The 27,500-nt window shown below is 42.7% G+C and overlaps 2 protein-coding genes across 2 annotated transcripts in view; one reads left to right on the top strand and one right to left on the bottom strand.

Annotated features, from left to right (window-relative positions):
• Positions 1-12,809, bottom strand: part of LOC308368815 (uncharacterized protein) — a gene marked incomplete at both ends in the record, with an annotated part of 139,793 nt that extends 126,984 nt beyond the window's left edge. The window contains 7 exons of the mRNA XM_080843079.1: positions 5,150-5,243; positions 7,624-7,747; positions 9,595-9,674; positions 11,372-11,532; positions 11,917-11,930; positions 12,309-12,502; positions 12,804-12,809. Coding sequence (XP_080699205.1) covers positions 5,150-5,243; positions 7,624-7,747; positions 9,595-9,674; positions 11,372-11,532; positions 11,917-11,930; positions 12,309-12,502; positions 12,804-12,809 — 673 coding nt within the window. The remainder of the gene's footprint in view (positions 1-5,149; positions 5,244-7,623; positions 7,748-9,594; positions 9,675-11,371; positions 11,533-11,916; positions 11,931-12,308; positions 12,503-12,803) is intronic.
• Positions 12,810-15,183: 2,374 nt separating this feature from the next.
• Positions 15,184-27,500, top strand: part of cskl (c-src tyrosine kinase-like) — a 41,891-nt gene continuing 29,574 nt past the window's right edge. Inside the window, exon 1 of the mRNA XM_080843622.1 lies at positions 15,184-15,337. The gene's annotated coding sequence lies outside the window, so the exon portion shown is untranslated. The remainder of the gene's footprint in view (positions 15,338-27,500) is intronic.

Below are 27,500 nucleotides of genomic sequence, written 5' to 3'. Positions count from 1 at the left end.
TTGCTGTTTGGTATACTGTTGTTGTTACGTACACAAACGTGTCTTGCTTATGTGTGTCCACGCTCACCTCAACTCAGATGGCCCTCTATATGAAAGTAGATGTTCAAGTGATATAGTAAGGACACTGAAAAAAGAAACTGAAAAGCGCACTATATCTTTGTGAAGGTGGCCTTCAAATTATCTGGTAATACTTCAGAGTAATATATTAAGAATATAGGAACAGGAATACAGGCATTCTAATGAGCTCAGGAGAAGCTCTGGGCACTTCTCAATGCGCCCCCTAGTGGACATTACACATACCGCGCAGACAGACAGTAGCTTGTCTCTGTCAACTGCATAAGTAAGTCCGGCAGTATATAATGTCACAATTCTCCAATCCAGACAGGCTAATCACACCACATCCACTCGGTGCATACACACAAACAGCCCACATTGTGGTTTAGATAGCCTGTCTTCTGCCAACTTTCAAAACATCACCCCGTTTGCATCTGACAGATCATTTCAATGTGACATTTAGTTTTACAGCTCTTTTCAAACATCTAATGACTCATGTGTCAGATGCCTCAATTTAAGCAAAATCAATTAAACTAACGTCTTCTGGCAGAATGTTCATGTCTTCTCTTACAATATTTCTCTGAATTATTCTGAGCCAAGCTTTGAATTTGTTTTGAATACAGCAGAGCACGCCAGTAGCTAAATTGAACTGAACTGAAACTGAACTGAACGAATAGAACACTGGTATGTGTGTACGGACACATAACCAGAATAGCTTTACTAGCCTAGTTATTCCACAAAAATAAATATCCAGATATTGAAAATAATCTTAGATATACTTTGAGTTCAATGCTATGTAAAAGCAACCCAAAGGTTAGGAGACTAGCCTATTAGATTGTCCTTCACCCTCAGAGAGATTTATTCCCAATGTGTGTTAGCATTATATGTAATGGTAAGGTGTAACGACAAGCTATGGCAACAGCAAACTTTCTGAAGTTCTCTCCTAGGTAAATCCTACAAGTAAGCAACAGAGGATATCCCTCAAAACTGAAATATAGTCTGGCTACAGTTCCCACACCAATAGCATACAAAGTAAACACACTTCTAGAGGCAGCGGTGACAGGACGTTAAGTGCTTACCTTTATCCAAATGTATCCACAGAAAAACGGTCTGCAATCTGCTAATGTTTTTCTTGAATGATTTTAACTCAATTCGTTCATGTCCGCTGTTCCCGGTGTTTGTAGTGCATCCATGCGCATCCACTGGCGCCCCTTCTCTTTTCCATCGAGCGCGTGCAACGCTGGTACCTAAAACCGTTTTGACGTAAGCGCTACATCGCGCGCAGCCATTCAATATCCAGTTGTGCAGTGGCCAAAAACATACCAAATTGAGACCTAACCCATATAATGAAAATCTGGTCATTAAAGGTAAAGGTTCATATGTATTCAGAAAGTTTCTAGTTTCATGAGGATGGTGGTTGCCAATTTAGCAATATAGCCTATTAAAACGCAGGTACAGAGATACAAATTGTCACAATATGGTATGATCAGTGCATTACATTTTGTGCTTCATTAAATACAAAGGAAAACACAGGTAGAAATCAATGTATCCCTTGTGAATACAACTCTATGAGTAACCCACAACCGTCCTTATTTGAAACTTCTTTTATTTTGAACTGCATAGTATGAACAAAAGCCATCTTTCTACGCGTGAAGTTGTAGTCTTCTATGAATCGTCTTTGAGACTATTTGTGTCCTACACTGTCTTTGTTTCAGATGCATTTATTGTGCATATAATATGTCCATGTGGAACATTTCGGTGCTTTCAGTAGGCCTATTTCCTGAATGCATCACTGATGTATTTCCAGATTATTCATTCATTTGTTTCAGCAGCATTTTTCTGCTAATTTAGGAACATAGCAACTAACTAAGGAACTCATTTAGAAATGTATCCAAGAGCCATATCTGGGTATTCGTTCTCAACAAACTGCCATAGCATTGCATTTCACAAAGGTGTACAAGGTCATGAGTGAAATGTTCTGCACTTGCTTATAGGTGATATTTTGCTGATAATACTGAAAAAAGCTTGTTTAGTTGCTTCATTATGCACACAAAGCATTCTCATTATGCAGCAAATCCTATATTAATTTGGATGAATGGCTCCCACAAGGCATATTTTAAGGTCTGTGCATTGTCTAATATATCTTTTGCATCATTGATGTAAATGTATGTGTGTGTGGGGGGGGGGGGTGTGCATGTGTGTGTGTGTGTGTGTGTGTGTGTGTGTGTCTGGTGTGTGTGTGTGTGTGTGTGTGTGTGTGTGTGTGTGTGTCTGTGTCTGTGTCTGCGTTTCTGTGTGTGTGTGTGTGTGTGTGTGTGTGTGTGTGTGTGTGCTGTGTGTGTTGGGTGAGAGAAAAATAAAGAGTGCTGACCATTATGGAATTACATTTTCACTCCACAAAACTTGGGGGAATGGACTTCAACATGCTGAGCAAGGAACACAGAAGCTCACACACGCAGAGGGTGGGAGAGAGAGAGGGGGGAGAGGGAGAGGGGGGAGAGGGAGACCAAGAAAGCAATTAATAGAGAGGGAAAGAGAGAGGGAGAGAGAGATATCTAAGCTTTGCTTGCTTTACTATTGTACGTCCGTATTTGACATTATTTGACACTGTGTAACTCTTGAAAGAGTTAATGATAGTAGTAAGAGAGCCCTTTTTTAACAGAAAATTATTTTAAAAAAATCAGCAGGGTCTAATGTAGAGCTGCATCTGAATCATACCACAAGAGGGGGCAAAAATACAACTGCCGCAAATATCTGATCTGTGATAACTGTGAGAGGTTTTACTTAAAGAGCATTTAAAGTTTTACAAGGAATAAAAACACAAATCTTTTTTTCCTACATAACGTATTTTCCAGTTAGTACAATTACAGTTTTTTACGATCGGATACACACAATTTTGACTGCTTTGTTTTGCTTTTCAATCACCTCACACAATACCTCATCACATTCACACATGTGCAAGTCTGCAATTGAAGTTTCCACTGGTGTTTGCCACTAGTCTGCGGTGACACAAGGTGTGAAGGTGTACACATAGATCACATCGTGCAGTTCCAAGACACAAAACAGTAAGAGTGACAGGCCCACCTGGGGGGAACAAGGAGGAAGAAGAGGCAACTCAAATTATTAGATCAAAAAGAACATCTGTTTTGCTTGCCATACTTTTCTATGAAGGAGTGTGAAGGAGAAGTAACTAACGATTTAAGGGAGCTTTACAGAGCTCCTCTCTAATTTGGGAAAGTCACTTCATTGACATTGCAGAAATCAGTAAGAAAGTAAGTGAGGACACTATCTGTGACACTATGTGGACTGTCTGAGAGTGCTGGAGTTCTTTCAGGATCAGTTTATTCAGTAAAAAAGGGGTTTAATGAACGGGAAACCATCTTCAGTATTTATTTAGCAAGGTCATGGACCCAGAGCCCAGAATTGGCCATTGTTTATCCAGCGGTGACTCGTCAAAGATCTGTGGCATTTTAGAAAATGTTAGGCATCACTGTATGTGTTGGATTGAATATTTTATTGATTTCATTAAATCATAGGGTATACAAAGAGGCACAACTTGTGGTTTAAAAAGAAAAAACACTTTAAAAGTGTAAGAACAATCGAAGTGTCACATCTTTAAAACAGCCACTGAGGTCTAGTCAAACAGAATACAGGCTGCCAAGTTTAAGAGGTGATTGCTAAACTGGCTGTACTTTAGACCTGGGCAAAAGCTATGCCCTATTCAATAGATGTATCCCACAATATTCCATAACAGACAACAGTGATATTCATGTGGACAACTCTCAGCATGATGTTGAAGAAGTTGAATAGTTGGTTAGAGCTTCAAATTAATCCAGGGGTCTGGGCACAAGGGACACAAAGAGTTAATTAAAGGACATCCAAACAATACAGGTTGAAATCCATGCATAAACTTTATCAATATTTCTACTTACTGAGGTTTGTTCAAAGTAAAGAGCGCGGTCATGTGCTGTCTGTTATAGTGATGTTGGCTTTGCTAAAGGCTTCGAGACCCTCACCCTCCATATCTGCAGCTCCAATCCCCAGTATATATCTAGGAATTTTCTAAAATGTATGAGATATGCCTGTTACTGAATATCGATTAAAATAAACATCTACTTCTAATCAGACAAAATATGCAAGAGCGCACCTCTCTGTCAAGACGATCAGAATTCACCATAATTCCACCAGTGACAGGGTTGATGAAGAATGTGTTATTGGGCATTGGGGGGTCCTGCCTCAGAATGCTATATCTGATCTCAGAATTTCCATGTCCAGGTTCATCTGCATCAGTGGCATTAACCTTCATGAATTCAAATCCTGAAAGTGAACAATGCACATAGTTTTAAAAAAACTATTTATTGTGTTTAATGTTTAATACAATGTTACCTTTCCACTTATTGAATCTTAAAGTGTACAATGCATTGTTAAAAAACAGAAAGCTTTGGTGCAGCTTTATTGATATCAAAAGGCATATACCTGTTGGTGAGGTGTCATTCACACTTCCATGAAATACTTCTTGTTGAAAAACTGGCTTGTTATCGTTCATATCAATAACATTTATGACGATTTCCACGGGGTCCTCTGCTGGAACTCCACCTTCAGAGGCTGTATGAACCATGACCTGAAATACCAGTATAAATACTTGACAACTAAATAGACATGACTAAATCATTAGTGCCCCACTAAATGGTGTCTCACTGACTGAGGGGTTAACTAGTCTGAATAGACATGACGAGATGAGAACTGAGAGCCTTTATTGTCATTGTCAGTGTGTTTGTATACAACGAAATTTGAAGAGAGCAAGGAGCCACTGCATCCACGCACGCCATCATCCTGACAGAGATCACAGTCTCAGTCAACACCAAAACTTTTACTCAACCTTTACTTTGACCTTTTCTAAATCATTAGTGACGCCTCACTAAATGCTGTCTCACTGACTGAGGAGGTTAACTAGTCCTCAGCACCGGGGATCCTCATGGGGAGCAGTCTATCACAAGGGTACCCAGTCTACGTAAACAATAACAGTAAAAAAGGCCTCTTACTCTATATTTGTCTTGGTTCTCTCTGTCCAGTGGCTGTGTGACATACAGATTACCAGTGTCTGTGTCAACAGTGAAGAGGTTAATGGGAGGTTGGTCAGCTCCAGGTCCAGTGATGCTGTAAACTACATTCTCCTTCTGACTCTTAAACTGAAAAGTATGACACAAGCAAAACAGATGTTATATTTTACCTCATTTGGTGTTTTATCAGAGGGATCGCATACAGCTAGAAAAGTCGAACAGTAGCGGGCAGAAGGCAGAGTGTTGAGGCTCATACAGAATAGGCTTACAGATTACAGTTTACAGGTAAGACAGATATTGTATATGGGCCATTCTACCGAATTGGTGCAAAGTCAGGTCGGAAATAATTTGAATTCTTTTATGTTTTATTCCCAAAACTTTGTCTGTATGTATATTGTACCATATCTAAAGTACACATATCTAGTAAAAGAACAGTCAATTTTTATATTGTATTTTCAGAATGTGTTGGAATGTTTTTCCTCTTCCAAAAATTGTCACTACCGAAACATCACATTTACTATAGTAAAAAAGTATTATCATTGACCTGTTCAGATTTTGTTTCCTTCCCTTCTCTTAAGAGTATTTTTACAAATATTTCTTGAAGGTTTTCACAATGAAATCCATAAAAATGAAATTTTTACCAAATTTTCAAGTTCAATTTATACAATTCATGAAAATCTAAGTGCAATATTTCTTTGTAAAATGCAAAATACTGATCATATTGATTCCAGAGTTGTTGATTGATGAAATTGAACATACATTAATCCAATCAGTATCATAACATTTTAGTTGATTACTCAATATACTTCATTTTTTACAAAACATCCAGTGTTTCGGTAGTGCTGCACTGTTTCGGTAGTGACATCCAGTGTTTCGGTAGTGACTGCACTGTTGGATGGATGTTCATTTCTCTCCCAAAATCATCCAAAAGGTGCTCTGGGCCGCCCTTTAGTCCACACAACACATTTATTTAAAAGTTATGGGATTGAACTACTTACCATTTCATTTTGTCACTACCGAAATCATCTGGTCACTACCATATGTTTCGGTAGTGACTGTTTCGGTAGTGACAATTCTAGCTAACTTTAAGCATAAATAAAGAATTCAAGCAAGCACACGGCTTGCAAACACATCTTTGAAGAGGTGAACACACATACAAACATAAGATTTTCCATGAAACCCCAAAAGGTTTACTTAATTGAAGAAAACATGCGTTTCGGTAGTGACAATTCTTAAGGTTACACGTCGATTTTCAGACTTTGGAACACATTTATATAAAAACTATGGGATTTAGCTACTTACCATTCAACCATGAGGGACAGAGATGCAGTGTCAATGCATGGTCAAAAATGCAGAGTCGTGGCTAAAACACAGGGTCAGCCAATGGACTAAAACTCTTGTGTTTCGGTAGTGACATGAAAACTAGGGACATGATTTTTTGAGTATAGAAAATTGATTTAAAAATTAAACCCACAATAAATCTAAATATTCCAAGTTCTGTTTCAACCCAATCATAAAGATCTTTGAAATTAAATCATTGAAAAAAATCAAAAAAAAATTTAAAGGGTTATTTAAAGGCATTGAAATTTAGATGTCAGGGTTGGGGACAGCTACTTCCCAATAGAAAGTACCCTATAAATGATGATTTTGTATATATTTAGCTTATCACTATCTCATGTAATGCATTGGGTTTATATAGACCATAACATTTTCTAATTAAATATCTATGCCTAAATACTTAATTGTTTTGTAAATAGTTTTTATTGTTGAGGGACTGCATATTACACGAATTCGGTAGAATGGCCCATATACTGTAGGTGCTCAGTTTCTATTGATGGGATTGCTCTTTAAGTAGGATTTATGTTTGGGGCTGTGGTCTCTGTGGACACCATGTCTAAACATTGCAAACTCCAAGCCATCAGTTTTGTACCGTAACGAGCCGCACAGGGAAAGGACCTCTTTGGTTCTCTGGAATGTTGATGGGAGGAATGAGCCATTCTCTCTTCCTCCTCTTTATAACTCCTGAAGTCTTTGACAAGAGTAGGGCAGTGGGTTCAGTGAGTTGATGGTAAAAGGGCATTAAATGTCTTTTTGTCTTATATATTATTATTATTTTTTTTAAGTACATAATTACTCACGTAAAATCAAGCAACATGATGCGTATTAATGCATATTTTACCTATTCTTAACATACACATGTGCCTAGTGTTATGACATTATGTGATTGTAACTATTATCATTGATTTACAACTACATTTATATGGCTTATTTCAAACATTATAACTTAAAGAACTCTACACTTTTACAAAGAAATAACAGTAACAATATCTAACCTCATCACTGCCAACAAAGGCTGGGTCAATCACATAGTAAAATAAACAGTTCAGAAATTAAAGGCATTTTCTTTAGACTCTATTAATATGTAATGATGACATACTGACATTATATGAGATAAAGATAGACTTATAGATGTAGACATGACATATATACGCAATGCATAATAAAGCACCAGTAGCTGCACCGTATACAGATTTGGGAAGTCCTTCCTCTTGTACCAGAGATAGCCCAGAATCCTGTCCAGACTGTGGTGACAGGACCTCAGCATGGACTCCTGTGGCAACTCCCTGCAGTCCCTGATTCACATGATAAACACATGAAATAATAGTAATGTGTTAGAAACCAACATAGTTTTCAGAATCAGAATCAGAATCATGTTTATTGGTCGAGTAAGTTTGCACAAATAAGGAATTTGACTCCGGGTTGAGTGATCACAATCACACAATATACAACACAACAAATAGTGCAAAGGAGTGGAGAGTGCAAGAAGTGCAGAGATAAATATTAATTGGTTAGAGAAATGACGTAAGAATTACAGTATATACAGCCTGTATATACAGTAGGATGGAGGTATTGTACATTTTGTATTTAAGAAGAACATAAAGAAATATAGATATCATTTGTAAGTGTAATTAGAGTTTTTAGAGTGATCCAGGGTTATTGCACATTGTCACAGTTAGTTAACTTTCTACTTAAGTTAGCCAAGTCATAATCTTTCAAAATCAAACTCTTTTTGATCACTCAGTCAGTGCACATGCACACGCAAATTTCATTTTAGCTTCTTCAAGTAAGTCAAAAATTAAACTGAATATTGCAATGTTCTGAACTGCAGGGTGTTCGTGCACAGCCAAAACAAAAAATAAATACAAAAAATACAGTCAGAATATGTAGTGATATCAATTTTAAGAGTTTTAAAGTTGATCATGAATTGTTTTGTAACTCACCAAGGCAAAGATAACATTAAACAACATAGTGGATGCGGTCATTGAGGACGCGAGGTACAATGCCTTTGTTTCATATAATGCTCCGTGCAATAAGTATCAGGGTTGGTCAGGCTGTTGCACTTTTGAGCAACCTCCTTCTGTGATGCCATGATCCCAGGACACTGCACATGCCCAGTCTTCAGCCTACTGTCCATCATGATTTGTTGGACTAGGAATTCTGACTTGTGGCTGATGTGGCTGTAAATGCTTGACCTCTACCAGAGAATTAGACATGATACTGGGTCACTGCAATTAAATTACAATTCCAGCCTGTGTTTTTTCCGTAACACTCTTTTCTGTCACAGCAATCTGAAAATGTTCCCTTCTTTATGAGCTACTGCAATGTGTCATTTGTGTCAACACAAAAACATTCAAGAATCTCTACTGAAAATGATTATTTGCAGAATGTAAGAATGTAAGAGAGGAAGTGTTTTATATGTGTTCTGCAAGACACTATCTGTGACACTTTGTAAGTGGACTCTTTGTGTGTTGGAGTTCGTTCAGGGTAAGTTTATTCAGTCAAAAATGGTTTAAAGAATGGAAAACCTGACTCAGTGTTTATTTAGCAAGGTCATTAACCCAGAGCAAGAGCCCAGAATTGGGCATTGTTTGTCTAATGGAGACCTCAAAGGCATTGCTGAAAGCTTTTGGATACACTGTATGAGTTGGATTGAATTTTAAATATTTTTTAAATCTTAACGTGCACAAAGAGGCACAAATTGTTGGTCATGGTTAAAAAAAGAAATGAAAGGACACTTGCGTAAGCACAAACTAAGGGTCTCTTCTTCAAAATAGCCACTGAGCTCTCAGCAAACAGAATGCAGGCTGCCATGTTTAAGAGGTGATTGCTAAACTGCTGTACTTTAGAACTGGGCAAAAGCTTTGCCCTATTCAATAGATATATCCCATAATATTCCATAACAGACATCAGTGATACTGTGATTCATCCATATTTCTACTTAAAGGGTAATGAAATGTAGTCTAATGTTGAAACCAAAGTGTTTTCAAGGTAAGCCAACAAATTGACAACATTGAATTAATTATACTGTATGTTAGTTTGGTATGTGCAATTTCCAGATGAAATTGAAGCCTGATTACGGGGTGAAGGTACAAGAAATCATTGGACCTAGAGCTGACCAGCCTCCCATTGGCCTCTTCACTGTTGACTGGAGCTGACCAGCCTCCCATTGGCCTCTTTAACATTGATAAAGACACTGGAAATCTGAACGTCACGCAGCCGCTGGACAGAGAGAAACAAGACAAATAGAAACAGGATAGGAAACAATTTCCACCACTATTCTTTATATTTGTCAGCAGTAATGACTAAGTGACATTAAATCCCCATAGAACAAGGCTGTGGGCTGATTCAGATGACTGGTTAAACCTCCATCTGTTGGTGGGAGGGGATTGAGCCTTTAGTTAGTGAGGAAGCTGGACTCGTATTTCTAATAAAAGGTAGATGTTAATTACTGTTACAGATTAACAACATGTTTCTTCTGCATTTACATAACCACATATAGTTTTCTGTTGGCTCTGTAAAGTGCCTTGAGGCAATTGTATTGTTTTAGCGCAATACAAATACATTTTAATTGATTTGTTGTGTTTGTCACTGGTAAGCAGCCCAAGAGGAGGACGGTATACCCCTTCTCCAGAGATGGAGTCAAGCATTTCCCCTTCTTCGCTTTGCAAAACACAGACTGCACGGTAAACATAGTAAATGGACAGATATAAAATGTTAGTTTTTAAAGCTTATCCCACATGGATAGCAAAGAGTGTTTAAATTACTTGATGACATAAGATAGGGGAAAAGATTGACATTCAGAGCAATTCAGTTGAAACTGCACTTTATTTGACATTCTTGGCACACAGCACTTGATCACAAATAGCTGGGGAAGGAAAAAAACTCAGGAGTTTTCTAGGGCATCAGCTACCATCATATATGCTCAGGTTATACTTTATGGCAATAAGCAGCGAGGGCATCAGCTACCATCATATATGCTCAGGTTATACTTTATGGTAATAAGCAGCGAGGGCATCAGCTACCATCATATATGCTCAGGTTATACTTTATGGTAATAAGCAGCGAGGGCATCAGCTACCATCACATATGCTCAGGTTATACTTTATGGTAATAAGCAGCGAGGGCATCAGCTACTACCATCACATATGCTCAGGTTATACTTTATGGTAATAAGCAGCGAGGGCATCAGCTACCATCACATATGCTCAGGTTATACTTTATGGTAATAAGCAGTTTGAATAAGAGGCAGGTACTACACACTCTTGTTCAAACTAAGCAAAAGCCATGGATGGCATTGGCATTGGCAGTCTTCAGGGTTTGAATACACAGGAAGACCCTCGGGTGACACAACTCTCCTCATTCACTTGGGCAAAGATGGTACTGTTTGCGCAGAGTCCACCACTGTCACAAACTCTCAGCACCACATTGAAGTTTCTTTGCAATAGACTTGGTTTGAGCTTCAACATAACCCCAGTTCCTGGATTGAGAATCATAATGAGGCCGTTAGAGGACAGTAAAACAATGTTGATATGTCTAGAGGTCAGTATTTATGAATTAGTCCTCTTTTTTAGCAACAACACCTTCTCTGATTATTATACAATATATATATACCATGATACATATTTTAGGACAAATCATAGCAGATAATGACAAAAATATAAGTTATTAGTATTAAGTATAACAAGACATATTTAAATTGAATACCCCTTTAAATACAAACAGACAAAAGTCTGTCATTTTGTTGCTATTGCTAATGCAATCTACAGACAGCTGCATTAAAGGTCTACAGAACCCCATGGCAAATACACACGTATTGTAAATAAATGATAAAGACATGATCACGTCAAAGCATCGATACAGCAACGTTAAACCTTGATCAAACTCTGGCTCTGACTACTACATCTAAACTATCTGACGGCTCTGAATCCTGGGCCATCTCCATCCAGACTAGGCAGAAGAACAGGCACTGGGTCCTGGTTGCAGACAGCGATGGATGTCTTCCTAATGGTTGGAGGGTGGTCATTCACATCCTCCACCTCAACAACCAGTGTCCCAGTGCCTGTAGCAGGAAGGTAGTCTAAAGACAAAAAGCCAAGACAATAGAAAAACATCCACAACAACAGGTGCTTACATTTCTCCTTGTAGGTTAAATGCTAACTCTATTAACCTAAAACCAAAAGCCCCTGACAAATACAACAAGAAATAAAATGGATTATTTTATGGACATTTTTATGTTGTTATTTTTATGCTGTGGCCATGGCTATAAATATCTATTCATGTATAGTAAAATGTTCTAAATGTATACAGCTGGATGCTGAAGCCTGATTCATACCATCATCAACAGCAAGAATCAAAGCTGTATATTTCCCATGCGGCACAAAGTCAGATTATCTGTCCATGGAGCTCTTGACGGTGATCAGTCCAGTCTGTTTGTTGATCATCAACCAGCCAGCAGGATCACTGCCAACCTCATACCTGGGACACAACATTACAGAGGTGACAATATAATCATGTAAATGTAGGTTTGTGTGTGCATGTGTGTGTGTTTGTTTTGTCTGTGTGTGTATATATGTGTGTATGTGTGTGAGCGTGAGCGTGAGCGTGAGCGTGAGCGTGTGTGTGTTTGTTAATATGTTTGTGTGTGTGAGTGTGTGTGTGTGTGTGTGTGTGTGTGTGTGTGTGTGTGTGTGTGTGTTTGCGTAAATGCGTGCAAGTAAGGGCATGTTTGTGTGTGTGCCGAGGCAAGCACGCAAAGCTGTGTGTAGAGTTTGCTAAATCAAGGACATAAACTTTTAATTTAAAACACACCAAACTGTCTGTTTTCTCTCTGTGTCTGGATCAGTAGCTGTGTACATAACCACTTCACTGCCAGCAGTCAGGTCTTCAGGTAGGGAGATGATCTTCTCTCCTGGTTGGAAGACAGGGGAATCATTCTCATCCTTCACGCTCACTGTAGCGGGTGAGGTGAGCAGTGGGGTGGAGAAGGGGACGTCATTCTCCACAGTCACCAGCAGGAGGTGCTCACGTCGCTTCACAAAGTTGAGTTGCTGAAGTGTAGTTTTAGAGATAAAAAGGTGAAAATAGCTAAATTGTGAGATTGAAATCAGTGGAGAACATAGAACGGGAAAAATTGCACGGAATGCTATTTCATATTGAAAATATATTTACATCAAAGAGGTGTTACAATAATGAAGAATGAGAATATTTAACTGTCTACTACAGAAATATATCATATAGCATAACTTGCTTGGTAGCACAGTAAAACCTCAATTCAATTCAATTCTTCTGAATAATGAGCAGCATTTGTTTTCAATATACTCAGTCCATGGTGTGACGTGCCCTGCTCACAGGCATGAAACATGAAGGGGAGACCACGCAGAATTTATAATGATATGCATGACTATGAACATGAGCAGCAACAGCAGAAGGAGCAGATGTGATATAAGAATATGATCCTTACATACAACACAAGAGCCTACATCCCTCTCCAGTCCAGCAGAATGAACGTGAATGGCTCCAGTCAGGGATGGGATCTGATCTTTATTTTATTCTCATTACTTATTTATAAAAAAAACTTGGACTGTTAGCGTCCTGTGCATCAGTATTCACTCTGTATTAGTGTATTTTAAGTGGAAGACTGGCAGATAACAGGCACACAAACCATTAAATTAGTTGACCATTGTTTTGAAAGCAAGGCTGTCAAACATGTCACAAGTGAAGGAACACATCCACTGGCCTGAAATGCATCTGGTCCGAAAACTGGCCTATCATTTCAGATCAGCAACCCTAATGTGAATAAGTGTCAGATTTCCATCAAAGGGTAAACACACTAACCCATATCTGAAGTTTAGACAACATACTGTATAAATGTAACAACAGACAATAAATGTATGCTACAGTAGTGACATGTGTGCAGGGGAAGGGGGCAGAAGTGGGGTAAGAGTGGAAAAGCATGGGCTGGGCTAGTTGGAGTGGGGTAGGAGTGGAAAAGCATGGGGTGGGATAGTAAGAGTGGGGTAGGAGTGAGAAAGCATGGGGTGGGATAGTTAGAGTGGGGTAGGAGTGGGAAAGCGTGGGGTGGGCTAGTTAGAGTGGGGTAGGAGTGGGAAAGCATGGGGTGGGATAGTTAGAGTGGGGTAGGAGTGGGAAAGCGTGGGGTGGGCTAGTTGCCGGGGACATAGATAATAGTTTGGTACACACCACGTGCTGAGGTTATAGAATAGAATAGAATAAACTTTATTTGTCATTGTGCATTAGATACACAACTAAATTAGTTTGTGCAACCACTAAAAAACGTGCAGTTGTGCTGGGTGGAGGGTAGGAGGGTAGTGTGATTATTAAGTTCTGTGATGGCCCTGGGGATGAAACTGTTCTGCAGTCTGGAAGTGCGGGCTGTAGTGGCACCGTAGCGCCTGCCAGAGGGTAGCAGGGTGAAGAGATGGTTTGCGGGGTGAGTCTCATCCTTCAAAATTCCACATGCTCTGTGGAGGCAGCGCGTCCTAAAGATGTCGTCCAGGGGAGGCAGTGGAAGTCCAACTACTCTCTCAGCAGATCTTATGACCCAACTGAGGGATTTCCTGTCCTTGTCTGTGCAGTTGACATACCATGCAGTGATACAGTAAGTGATCACACTTTCAATGCAACAGTGGTAAAAAGACAGTTATGATGCATGTCCCTGAAATAGTACCACACTACAGATATGTATATAGTATTCAGACTGTGACAGTGGTGGCTATAATACAACACTACAGATATAGTATTCAGACTGCGACAGTGGTGGCTATACTACCACACTAAAGATATGTATATAGTATTCAGACTGCGACAGTGGTGGCTATACTACCACACTAAAGATATGTATATAGTATTCAGACTGTGACAGTGGTGGCTATAATACAACACTACAGATATAGTATTCAGACTGCGACAGTGGTGGCTATACTACCACACTACAGATATGTATATAGGATTCAGACTGCGACAGTGGTGGCTATACTACAACACTACAGATATGTATATAGTATTCAGACTGCGACAGTGGTGGCTATACTACCACACTACAGATATGTATATAGTATTCAGACTGTGACAGTGGTGGCTTAACTACAACACTACCAATATAGTATTCAGACTGCAACAGTGGTGGCTATACAACAACACTACAGATATATAGTATTCAGACTGCGACAGTGGTGGCTATACCACACTACAGGTATATAGACTATAGTAGCTATTCAGACTGTGATAGTGGTGACTAGCATAAAACTCCAAAACAGCACAGCAGTAGCTTTTACAGATGGGGGAAATGCTTTCTCTGCATCTCTCTGAAATGGCCAATGGGTGGTCTGACATCCGTGTAGACACTTGTGACCACAGATAACACAGATTAGGGTTAATGTTTGTGTCCATGTGCAGTACATATGGTATTTTTAAAAGTACATTTAGAGTGCTATCCCTCTGCTGTGCCATCTACATATCTGTTGGACCCGGCATTGGTTGCATTGGTTGTCTTTAAAAGCAACATATCTGGATCATCTGATATTCCGTTGCCAACCAAGACAACTCATACTCATTAATTTCGCTAGAGGGCGCATGGTATCCATCATTCCACGCTCCCCCTGCATGTATCCACCCCTTGTGGAATGGTATGCCTGTAGACAACGCGCAAGCGCATAGGAGGTGTCTGAATGAAACGGAGACCATTTCCTTTTCACGGCCCTGTGCGAACTCAGACGAAAAAAGCTCTGCGGAAACAGTGGTTTGATTTACTTTATTTAACCCGGTTAAACTGGATGTTGACTAGAATAGACATCGCCTGCGTTCATTGCCGCAGTATATCGTGAAGGTGCCGGGAGGGTTTTTTGCCAAGAGGATATCTAATGGTGAGTTGCAGTCCTAACTGTTGTCTATCCCTGTCCGCTTCCAGTAGCCACTGCTGCAATAATCGGCGATTGACTTCCCCCGAATTATTTAAAAGCAACTGTCAAAATAAAATCCAGTGATGTTACTTGGCTGTGCAAAAAAGTCACATTGCTAGATGATAAACGTAGACGTGAACTCGGATTTATCGCGCATTTTCCCCTAAAGGTTGTTTATACCTAGATAGTTTACCAGTCAATTAGCCAGCTAGCCACCTCCGTCCTCAACTGTAGCCACATCGAGCGACTGTTGCCGCCAGGCTAAGCCCATTGATGGAATAAGGACGGCTCAGCTAGCGACAGAGACATGGGTCGGAAATGCCCGATATTTTACATAGTCGGTCGCTGACAGTTTAAGAGACATCTACAACCAAATCGAGCACACTCCCGCACAAAACGGGAAGTGGTGAGACATTGGTGTGGTATGGAAACGCGTGTTTAAAATGCATTGTTGTCCGCTTCCTCACTGCCTATTGTGCAGCGCATGGCTTGACATGAAACTACACGCGAGTGCGTTCACAACATTGCCTAGTCAGTTTACGTGTCAGTTCGCTAGTGCGGTGATGTGTGTATCGCATATGCTGTTGTGAGCCATTGTGGTTTTTTTTAGCCTAAGAGCATTCAAGTTTTCGGCCTCTTAAACATGTTTTGATGATTTTATTTGTAACTACTTCAGAGACAACCCAAGGTTTAAAAAGTGTGCAACGTAAAATAATCGTGACGATTGTGCAGGCGATAACGTCAGCTAGCTTTTTATTGCTGCATGTTAACCCTACGTAACTCAAATAATTATACATGCTTTGGTGGGTTGACTCTGGTTTGTTCACAGCCTACTTAGTGTTACCAACTGTAAATCCACTTTTCTGTATTCATTCTTTGAACATTGTCCATGCTCAATAGAGATAACGTTTGCTACCCATAAAGAGATGACATAATTTGATGCTACCAGAGATATAATTTGTTATTTAATAACATAATTAGCCTTTGTGCTTATTACCAGCGCATTGATCCAACATTTTTGTGTTGTCTGGTTAAAGAATGCAGCACCCTTATTTTTCTAACAAGAACATGTTTTATCCTCCTCAATCATAGTATAGGCATAGTTGTAGAAGGTATTATATTGCGATATCCTATAGAAAGCTGGGAAGATCTGTGATAGGATGCTACACTTCGTAGCGTTCTTAAACGTTAACTTCGTGTTGTGTTTTGTGTGTGTGGCCATAACACGGCAGTTTCAAGGGCTGGGGCTGCCCGTTAGGGAACACCCTCACCAAAATAGGGCAAGGTGTGTCGAGTCCAGTGTGTGTGCTGGGGGGGAAGGGGGGTTCGGGGGGATTTGATCCTGGCATCCGTTATCCCCTCAGGAATGTGCAGAACTAGACTGCAACATGTTTGCACTCTGTATGTCGGGTCCCTCAATGGCTGATACCCAGCCCCCACCCAGCAGCCCGAAAGGCCTGCAGATGACTGGGAGATTACTGCCTCTAGTGTCTGGCACGTATTAAAAGCCCATGGCCCATGCCTGTCTGGCATCCCTAGAGAACCCCTTGTGTGTTCTCAATGCCCTCATCTTTCCATCTTTCTATCTCTCTCTCACACACACACACACACACACACCACCGCATCCTCCTGGAGATCTATTGATTGACTAGTTGAGAGGGTGATCCAGTGGAGCTGCGTAAGCACTGCTGGACCAGTGATCCCAGGTTGAGCTCCTCTTCGGTCGGCGTTGTCTCCTCTGACAGCTAATGCTGCTGCGGTCTTTCAATCTCATGGATGGTGCACGCTGAGTGCACACACACACACACACACACACACACACACACACACACATGCACCAGCATGCCTCTTTTATCTGTCCTGTCTCAAGTTGCATTGTGCTTCCGATTCGCACACAGTCAGGGGACCGGGCTCCCCACAGTCAAAGATACACACTTGCACCACTTAACACTCAACCCTTAGTGAACAGCACACTCAGCATCATTGCTCTTTTGAAAATGTGTTGTGTGTGTGTGTTTTATTCATGTATTCCCATCTGGCTGTCAGGCGGAGTGTAGTTCAAAAGGGCCTGACTCAGTCTTCACTGAGGTGGAGTCTGGAGTTTGCTCTCTCAGATTGTCACTCCTCTGGTCAGCAAGTGAAATAAGTTTACATCTGGACTATGCCTGGCATAGACACCAGTAACCCCACAAAAGAAAGTCCCATGGGCAGTCTTGACCACAATAAACAGGGTGAAATTTATGAGAAGGCAATGCTAAATGTAAGCAGCCAGAAGCATAAATATTACTCTTTTAACACCTCAGTTCTAGAGGTCACACAGACACAGCCCAACATCCTTAGACACAATAGACAGAGTGAAAAACATGTGTGGGCTACGTTTTGGCTCTCACGGCCGTGCAGGCAATGGTTCTCTTTAATACTTTGTTTATTTGAAAAAGGTCTTCCCATGTCTGACTTTTAAACAACACATGGGCTGTGGCCACACCATGTGTCCTGCTGGTGATGACTCAGAAGAGAGGCAGACTTGGGCAGAGCACCCCACCCCTTTAATCGCCACTCCTTTAATCACCCCCACATCTCAGGTCCCTAAGACACCCTGTGCCATTTTGCTGCCCAGATTAATGCCCGCTCCACAGTCATTCTCCTTCCATATGCTTGAGTGTGTTGGTGGCAGTTAGCCATGTTTGTCCCTCTGTCTCTCTGGCGCGTGCACATACTCTCTTCCCCCCTTTCTCTTTCTCTATTCTTTTCTTCGCTCACTCCCTCTTGCCCACCCTTTCTCCTTTTTTTCTCTTCTCTATTTTTCTCTCTCTCTCTCTCTCTCTCTCTCGCGCGCTCTCTGTGCCGCAGCTGTGCCGTGTTCCACGGGCCAGCCCTTTGCCAGTCTTGCCTTGGCCGCCCGGCAGAATGGCTGCATTGTGGCATCTGTGTGTGGCGACCGGGGAGTGGGTTCACTCCATCTGGGCAGCGCAAGGCCAGCAGAAGGCCATTTGAGAGGGTCACGCAACACACACACACACATACACACACACACACTCACATGCTGTGTGCTCGCATACACACACACACCCACATACATTCTTGCAAACAGTGGGTCATGAGGGGTGAAGAGTGGACAGGGTAAAAATGGGGCAAACTAAGGAGCTTTTTAACTGATGCTGCTGCATCTCAGACAGAGGAGTCTCTAAGAAGAGCATGCGTGTGTGTGGATGTTGCTTGTTCATCCTCTCCTCTAGTCTGTTACGGCCCCAGACTGTGGTGCATGAGAGGCTAAATGTGTTGGCATGTGGGTTCACTCAGCAAAGACTCCCTAAGGTGGCCCTAACACACTTTCACATCAGTCCTCACTAAGAGAGAGAGAGAGTGTGTGTGTGTGTGTGTGTGTGTGTGTGTGTGTGTGTGTGTGTGTGTGTGTGTGTGTGTGTGTGTGTGTGTGTCACACATCAGACCTCCTGTGACATTTCCACACTTTGTGCGTGTGTGTGGTGTTCAAGTGTGCATGAGGCAAGATACAATAGGGTCGGACAAACTCTGTTAGTCGATAAAGTGCGTAAGTAGATTTAGTCTAGTTCTCTATCCCTCCGCCACCCCACCACATACACACACACACACACACACACACACACACTCACACACAGGGAAGGGTGGTCATGCAGAGAGCTCGACTGTTGTCTCATTTGCATTTGTTGTTCCTGTTACACCAGGCCAGGCGTATGTTGCGAGTGAGGTTCAAAGCGCCCATCCACCCACCACACCACACCACACCACAGTGCCAAAAAAAGAAAAAGACCCTACAGCACGAGGCTTCAGGTGTCCTGGCATCATTCAAATGCAGGGCTTTGTGTGTGGTGTGGTGTGGCGTGGCGTGTTGGGAGCCAGTGCAGAGGGAGCGGGGCGAGGGAGCTCATTTGACTGAGTGAGGCTGTGATAAACTTCAGACAGAGGGAAGGGGACAGAAGGTCACTTCCTCCTGCAGGTTGGTTGAGGCTGAGGGCAGGCGTGTGTGTGTGTGTGCGTGCGCGCGGGCATGTGCGCGTGTGTGTGTGTGTGTTGTGCTATGTGAAAAAGCGCCAATTCTTCTCATGGCAAACACTTTTACCCCCAGGCTTACTGTGTGTGTGTGTGTGTGTGTGTGTGTGTGTGTGTACTGAGTACGTAGGTGTGCTCTACTTTCTCTGTTGTTTTCTTTTCTTTCATTCTCTGTTCCCGTACCAAAGCAAATGTTACACCTCAGTCAGAGTGGTGTACATTTCATGAGCCGTGCAGAGCTGATGCAGTCGTACGGCACCGGCTTTTCTTTCATATCGTACTGAGTTGTCAGAGGTGGTTGATCAGCAGCAAAAGCACTCTCCGGGTTCCCTCTTTGATCCAATAAAGACCAGCCCGTATGATCTTGACATTGTGAAATCAAATCAACGAGTGGCAGGCGGCTTCACAGACATGATAATTCTGCGCTCACAGCAAAACACAATGAACGCACCTCAAAGGGAACATGGTAGCAATTGACATCCTCGCCTCGGCCTTTCATCAGGAGGAGGTTACAGGGATTAGGGGGTGCTTTTTAAGGTCATCCCTAGTGCCCTTGTCCTCTTCAGGAGCCTAAACGTGAATTACTGAACGTCACAGCAGCCGAAGGCCCTGCCTTTGGTGGTGTTTATGGTGTGTGTCGTGTTCTGTTATGGTATTTCTTCAGTGTGTTGGCGCATTTGTTACAAATCTGGATTTTATTATCCCCGAGCTGGCGCTGTCACAGAGCTGTAAAACATGCCAGGGAAGAAGCTGTGTTTAATCGGCCAGACTGAGAAATCGCCTCTTAACGTTGTGTGAGTGTGAGTGTGAGTGTGTGTGTGTGTGTGTGTGTGTGTGTGTGTGCATGCGCCTCTGGTGAATGGTCGAGTGTGATTAAACAATGTTGTGGGCTAATCCATGTGAAATTTACGGGAGTCCTGCGGCTAATTAAAATGGCCCCAAGGTGAGGGAGAGAGAGAAGGAGGGGTTGCCTTAAGCTGTTTCTCAATCAGGCTCACCCCCCAGCAAGACTGAGTGGAATGACATGTTTGGTGAGCTGCATGGGTGAAGTGAGGTTTGGTGGTTTGGAGGTTATGTGTGTTTGTGTGTGTGTGTGTGTGTTGGGGGGGGGGGGGCTGAGTGTGCATTACTGCCCTGAAATCAAGAGGAAAGGGACATAAACATGGGTTATCAGTATGTAATAAAACAATTGTGGTTTGCCTCGTGATTGTTCAAAAGGAGATCAAGCGTTCATCTATGTAAAAAGCAGTAATCTCTTCTTTCTTTCTCTCTCTCAGTGTAGGGTGTAACAGTAACGTGTGTGACTACCAAACATGCACACATGTTATATGTAACCGTAACATGTGTGACTACCAAACATACAAACACGCACACAAATGTGTGAGCCAGGGGATGAGCACAGGAAAACTATTGTGTTACTATTTGTTGTCAAAGCAGAAGTGACTAGATGCAAGAGCTGGAAATGTGTTTGGTTGCACTTTGTGCTTCGGTGAAGTGACAATGGTAATACCCCAAATACTGACTCTTGGTGCACCCCTGGACAATAATGTGAGTGGTCTGCTGACCTACATGTAACTACATTTTTCAGCTTGAAATGTAGCAGGCCTGCGACTGGAATGGTCTATAGCAGTTGCCATTGAAATGACTCATTACAAGTTCAACCCAATCCTGATGTTAAACATATATTTGTATCAATCGATCTAGCAATGTTTAGCAAGATAATAATAGTGAAATGTGTTTTGGTAACAGTGGATCTTAAAGAACCATTCCGGATCAATTGCTACCTCTATCGATATGCTAGCGGCTAAAACTAACGAAATCTCTTGAAATGTGCTGACTTTGACATTATGACAAACTAGTCACTCAACAACTGTCCTAACACAGTCAAACATCAAGCAAGTGCAAGACAAAGCAAGACGGCAGTTCAGCAGACAGTAGAAAGCCGGGCGGCGTCAGGCAATCTTACATTTAGCAGTTATATGCTTATGGACTCTGGTATGGCAATGGCACGGAGGCGATTTTCCATACTTTTCCAAGCTGTTATTTTAAGGTCAAACTGATTAACCTAACCCTAATCCTGAAGTATAATTGTTGCATACTGTTACTTTAACATTTGTGTAGACTGTGTTTCAGTCTAGAGAGAGGTTCCATGTTGTACCGCGAGTAGCCACTTTTCACTTTGATCATTACTAAGGTATGTTATGTTTAGTATTACTATTAGCAGCTAAAATTTGGCGTTTAATGTGGTCCGTCACGGTGGAATAAGCATCTTAAGTGAGGGGTTTGTATGTCGTCTGTTGCGGTGGAATTAGCAGCTAAAGCAAGGTGTTGAATGTGGTAAGACGTGAAGGTATAAGCAGCTAAAGCATGGTGTTTAATGTGGTAAGACGTGGAGGTATAAGCAGCTAAAGTGAAGTGAGGAGATTAATGTGGTAAGATGTGAAGGTATTAACAGCAAAAGCATGGTGTTTAATGTGGTAAGAGGTGGAGGTATAAGCAGCTAAAGCATGGTGTTTAATGTGGTAAGACGTGGAGGTATAAGCAGCTAAAGCATGGTGTTTAATGTGGTAAGACGTGGAGGTATTAACAGCTAAAGCAATGTCTTTAATGTGGTAAGACGTGGAGGTATTAACAGCTAAAGCAAGATGTTAAATGTGGTAAGACATGGAGGTATTTAACAGCTAAAGTGAGGTGTTTAATTTAGTTAAGACGTGCAGGTATAAGCAGCTGAAACATGGTATTTAAAGTGGTAAGATGTGGAGGTATAAGCAGCTTAAGTGAGGTGTTTAATGTGGTAAGGCGTGCAGGTAAGATGAGGTCAGGTGTCGAGGTGTTGTCTCTGTGGTAAGTTGGGTTAGAGCCTCATGTTTTCTTTCTGCTCTGCTTTGTGTGCTTCTGCAGCTGTGGGAGGAGCCTTGTTGACCCTGCTTCTTATCACAAGCCAGATCCTGGCCTCGCATCGCTGAACCGCTGTGGCTGCAGACGTTTAGCTGGTCGGGGGAGTGTGTGTGTCTTTGGTGCGTGTGTGTGTGTGTTTGTGTGTGCAATTCGTTGTTTTTTCTGAAGTTTCCACTGCCGCAAGCAGAAATTACAGACCATCTTGCAAAAATCTTAGCACTAAAGTCTCATAGTCGCTCATATGTGTGTATGCTCGCACACACACACACACACACACACACACACACACACACACACTGGGGCACACTCGGGCACACTCCCTTTTGCTCTTCATCCTGCATGATCCTCCTGTTTCTGACACTTAAATCCTTCTGCATCTCACACACATATTTTCTCTCATTTGCGCACTCACACACACACACACACACACACACACACAGACCTACACCGACACACACACCTACACCAGCACACATAAAAATATACACACATACCTACACCAGTGCATGCATCCATGCGCACACACACCTACACCCGCACACATACACACACACACACACACACACACACACACACACACACACACACACATACACACACACACACATACATACATACATACCTACCTACCTATGCCATGCCATTGCAAGCAGTCATCTCCAGTGGTGGCCTGAACCCCTCAGCCACTTTGCTGAGTGTGAAGCACTCAGTCTGCACCACCCACCCACCCCTATTTCCCTTTAAACCATTTACCCGTGGGCTCGCTCACCATGCCCCACCCCTTCAGTTTGCAGAGGCACCTCTTGGCGCTACACCTTTCTAATGTCATTTGGTTGGCTGTGTTCCCCGCCTTCAGTGGCCGCTGAAGCTGTGTGAACAGCCCTGTGGGGCACGCTCTGTTTGCTTGCGACAGCAGAAGTAGATAAGGAGGATGTCCGTGGCCACAGCTCAGACACACACACACACACACACATGCCTGCATGCCTGTAGTGAAGTGTCTGTGTGGTACTCACTTCTTGGACTCCCTCTCCCTACATATGTGCCGAAGCTCTCCTTTAGCCTCGAAAGTGTCTGCTGTTCCTGGCAAATCTTCCATGAAACACCAAAGTTGTTAACTTGTTTCGAGTTAGCTGATGAGTGAGTAAAAGGAACTTGGGAAGGCGGCCTAGCGAAAGAATGGCCATCTAAACGCTAATGGCAACCATCTTATCAGGGCCGTAGACAAAATGTAGGGATCATTTGATATGGCCTGGTATGTGAGGCCTGCCAATATCTAACAGCCTGGACACATGCCTGGCAGGTTATTTTATAGTTTTTGTCCTTATTGGTTTGATTTTTCATCTATTAGGTCTATCCTCTCACAGAGTCTGTGGGGGCCACTGAACACTTCCTTAGACAGGCCCTCCAGTTGTGTCTTTACAGACACAGGCTAAATGTAATGATGTTGTTAAATAAGCCTTAAAAACAGCATTCTAAATTAGCTTGGCGTGATGTATGGGAGCATGCCTGTGGGTGAGCGTGTCTGTATTGTTGGGTGGAGAGACTTTGACCTAATTCAGCAGCAGACATGAATGGTTTGCCTTGGAGGTGAAATCCTCTTCACGGCTCCTGTGAAAGATGCATGTAGGAGGGAGACATGACGAAAGAGAGAGAGTGAGAGAGTCTTCTGATGGTGTGTGTGTGTGTGTGTGTGTGTGTGTGTGTGTGTGTGTGTGTGCGTGTGTGTGTGTGTGTGTGTGTGTGCGTGTGTGATCAAGGCTATGAAGAAACATTTCAGTTCACATCTGCTGACTGAGAGATCCATGTTCTGGTGCTCACATTCCACTCATTCTGACGCACATTCACACAGTCATATTGAAACCCCATGGGACGTTCAAACCAAAGCATCATGCCACCCATTCAGTGTGCATGCCTACTTTTAGTCAGTAAATGCGTGTCCTGAGGGAGTCTTGTCTAACAGGCACTGCTGTATGTCTCAACTTCATTCAACTATAGTGTGCTGGGGGTTGTTGCTCTGTGTAGAAGTGGGTGAGAATGTTTTGCCCATGTCCATGAAGACAGTCAAGACACAGCTCAAAGTGGTTTGAGTTCAGAAACAGGGCCGCTCTTGTCAGGTTAGGAGCAGGTTTTAGAAAGGAAGAAAGTTTATGGGTGTAGGAAATTGCTCTACCAAAGATTTATTTTTTCTCCCCAGGCGTGTACTCTCATCCCACAGTACTGTCTGGTCCCACGGGGCAAGTGATAATCAAGCCTCGCTGTAGGTGTTCATTACATTAAGATGTATTAATGTGGCAGGCGCCTTTAATCACAAAGACTTCAGTGAGGCACACTACAAGTGAACGCCAGATCAAGGAGCAAAGAAGAAAAATAAGAGAAAAACATGTTTGAGCTTCACTTAGACCAAAGTGGCCGGTCTATCGTCTGCTGTACAAACCCACTGTTTCATCTTTAATGCTAAGTGATAGGCTAAAAGGCTAAGGCCCATCCTTTCCTCACTGTGTGTGTGTGTGTGTGTCCAGTCAAATGCGAAAGTGTTTTTTTTGCAGGAGCTCCATATTTAGAATTTTCTCCCCCCAGGGCGTCTGTTAGATGTGCTGGTGACTAAAAGCCACAAAAGTCAATGACTGGACACTCCAGTGCCTTTACACTTTGGGGCCCTAATTTCATTGGTGGGCAACGAGCAAAGTGTCTCGTGTCAACTCAAGATGGCGCGTGGCGTGTGGAATGTTGCTCTGATCCACCCATGTTTGCTCCTAGGGTCTTGCTCATGGTATTAGATTAGCTGAATGATTTTGCCAGGTTCTTAAATTATCTTCAGTTCATGTGTGGTGGACTTTGCACGCTGCTTTGCTAGTTGCCTGTCAATGAAATAAGGGCCCTGTGTGTTTGTGGAAGTTTAAACTTCTTTGTGTTTGGGAGGGACTTCCTGCAATAGGCAGACTTGATTCCTTGCCATACATTTAGCTGACACATATTAAAATCGGGGTATAACTCAATTGTGTGTGTGTGTGTGTGTGAGGGTATAACTCATGATATCAGATGAGATTATGTGTGTCATTATTTCAGATGAGATCATGCTCGTGGCACATGGACTGGAGCGGTCTATTTTAGCTTATGGAGATGAATCTGTTTTAGTTTGTGGTCCTACTTCAGGTCACGTGATGGAGGCATATTGACCTGACAACAATGCTTGTGTGTGTCTGTGTGTGTGTGTGTGTGGGGTGGTGTGTGTCTGTGTGTGTCTGTGTGTGTGGGGGGGGGGGTATGTGTTAGTGGTAGTGGGTTGTAATGTGTGTGCAGTGTTGAGGTGAATAATTTAGAGTTGCGGCGTTGGTGTCACAGCCTGAGGTGCAGACCTCCATTATTAATCCTTCCTGGCGGGGTCAGAGCAGCAGTCCTGTCACTCACACCTCACTCTACTGCTGCCTGCACCCCCACAACCCTCCTCCTTCTTCCTGAAGAACGCGTCTGCAATACGACCTAGAATAAATATATGGGTTATTTCATGGATTGACCTCTGTGAATGGTCTTCGATAATTCCTCCTGTATTGGCTAGTTTCAGAATAGGGGACTACTTTAAGTGCCTTTGCGCCAATAAGCGTCAATGGTCTATTTAAAGGACATCAGTGTTCAAAATGACTATGAAAGTTGAAATTTCGATTTAGTAAGTTCTTAACTTCATTGGAACTTCATTCCTCTTAATTGTATGCTATCTTTATCAATTATTAAAATATATTAACTAGTGACAACCTTGGATACCAAATTTCTTGTTTTCTTTTTGTCTTAAATTACCATATTGGTAGATTTTTGGTGAGCCCAGTCCCACCAGCCAGTCAAGCACACACACAGCCCAAACCTGAGGTGCAACCTTGACCTCAGAACCAACCAGACCAGCATGCTACTTCCTCTCCACCCTGCATTCTCTCGGCCAGATTTTCTTTTGTTCCTTTGGAGAAAATGTCACATTTTAACTCCATGTATTGTGTTGCAGCATTATTTGGTATGAGGTTATGCAAACACAATACTTTTTTTCTGTGTGTGTGTGTCTGTGTGTCTGTGTGTGTCTGTGTGCCTACATATTAAACCTATCTCTCCTCCTACCCTCCTCCTCCTCGGTGCTGGTCTGTGCTCTACTCTCTGATGGCTCCACTCCAGTCATTGTTGCCTTCCCCCCTCGGCTTGCTCCAGGCCCTCCGCTCTGATCCTCTCAGGCCTGCCCGACCCCGTAGAGCCGATTGCTGGGCCGACACGAGTCTCTCCTCCCAACTGTCTGACCGGGGGTACGGCCCTCAGACCGGTCTTAAAAGATCATCCTAGCCGATAATCCTGTCGTACTCTGCTGTATGAGGAGATCCACTTTTAACCCTCTTGGATCTACTCACTTGGCTAGCTCTGCCACACACCGATTCAGAATGGTTATTAAAGGTGTGTCTGTGTCTGTGTCTGTGTCTGTGTCTGTGTCTGTGTCTGTGTCTGTGTCTGTGTCTGTGTCTGTGTCTGTGTCTGTGTCTGTGTGTGTTCTGTTTGGTCCAAATCTGTGGTCCAAAAGTGTAAGCACACTGATATTAGTATGATAACTGATTCTGTAGAGAACATGGAGGGATGAGACATGTTTTCAGATGGATGTATTCAGCTTTGTTTATGATTTGGGAAACTCTTGTGGCTTTAGCAGAACGCTCCACCCCGTCCTGTCTCCAGTGTAAGCACACCTCTGGTCTCCTCTCTCTGGCCCCGTCCTGTCTCCAGTGTAAGCACACCTCTGGTCTCCTCTCTCTGGCCCCGTCCTGTCTCCAGTGTAAGCACACCTCTGGTCTCCTCTCTCTGGCCCTGGCCCTCAGCAGGCGCTCTGCTCTGCTCTGCTCTGCGGCGCTGTCACTCAGTGCTGGGGATGGGAGCGCTGCCCTCCGTGGCCTCCTGGCCCCTCCGTCTGGGCGCTGTCACCAGAACTCTCTCCCTGTCATGGTCACCTCTGAGCTCACTCAGCACCTCCTTCTCTCTCCCTCCCTTGCTCCCTCTCTCCCTCTCTGTGTTCTGGCATGTGCGTCTTTCCTTCTGCCTTTATCTCCATTTTCTTTTCTCTCTCAATCCCTGTCTTTCTTTTTCCTTCTTTCTTGCCCTCTCTGTTTATCTCTTTCTCTTACTCTCCCCTCTCTCTCTCTTACTCCTACTTGCTCTCTCTCTCTCTCTCTCTCTCTCTCTA

This window comes from Sprattus sprattus (assembly GCF_963457725.1).
Source record: "Sprattus sprattus genome assembly, chromosome: 8".
NCBI classification, from domain to species: domain Eukaryota; kingdom Metazoa; phylum Chordata; class Actinopteri; order Clupeiformes; family Clupeidae; genus Sprattus; species Sprattus sprattus.
The sequence above is the reverse complement of the archived record's forward strand: the minus strand, read 5'-3'. Positions and strand labels throughout refer to the sequence as shown.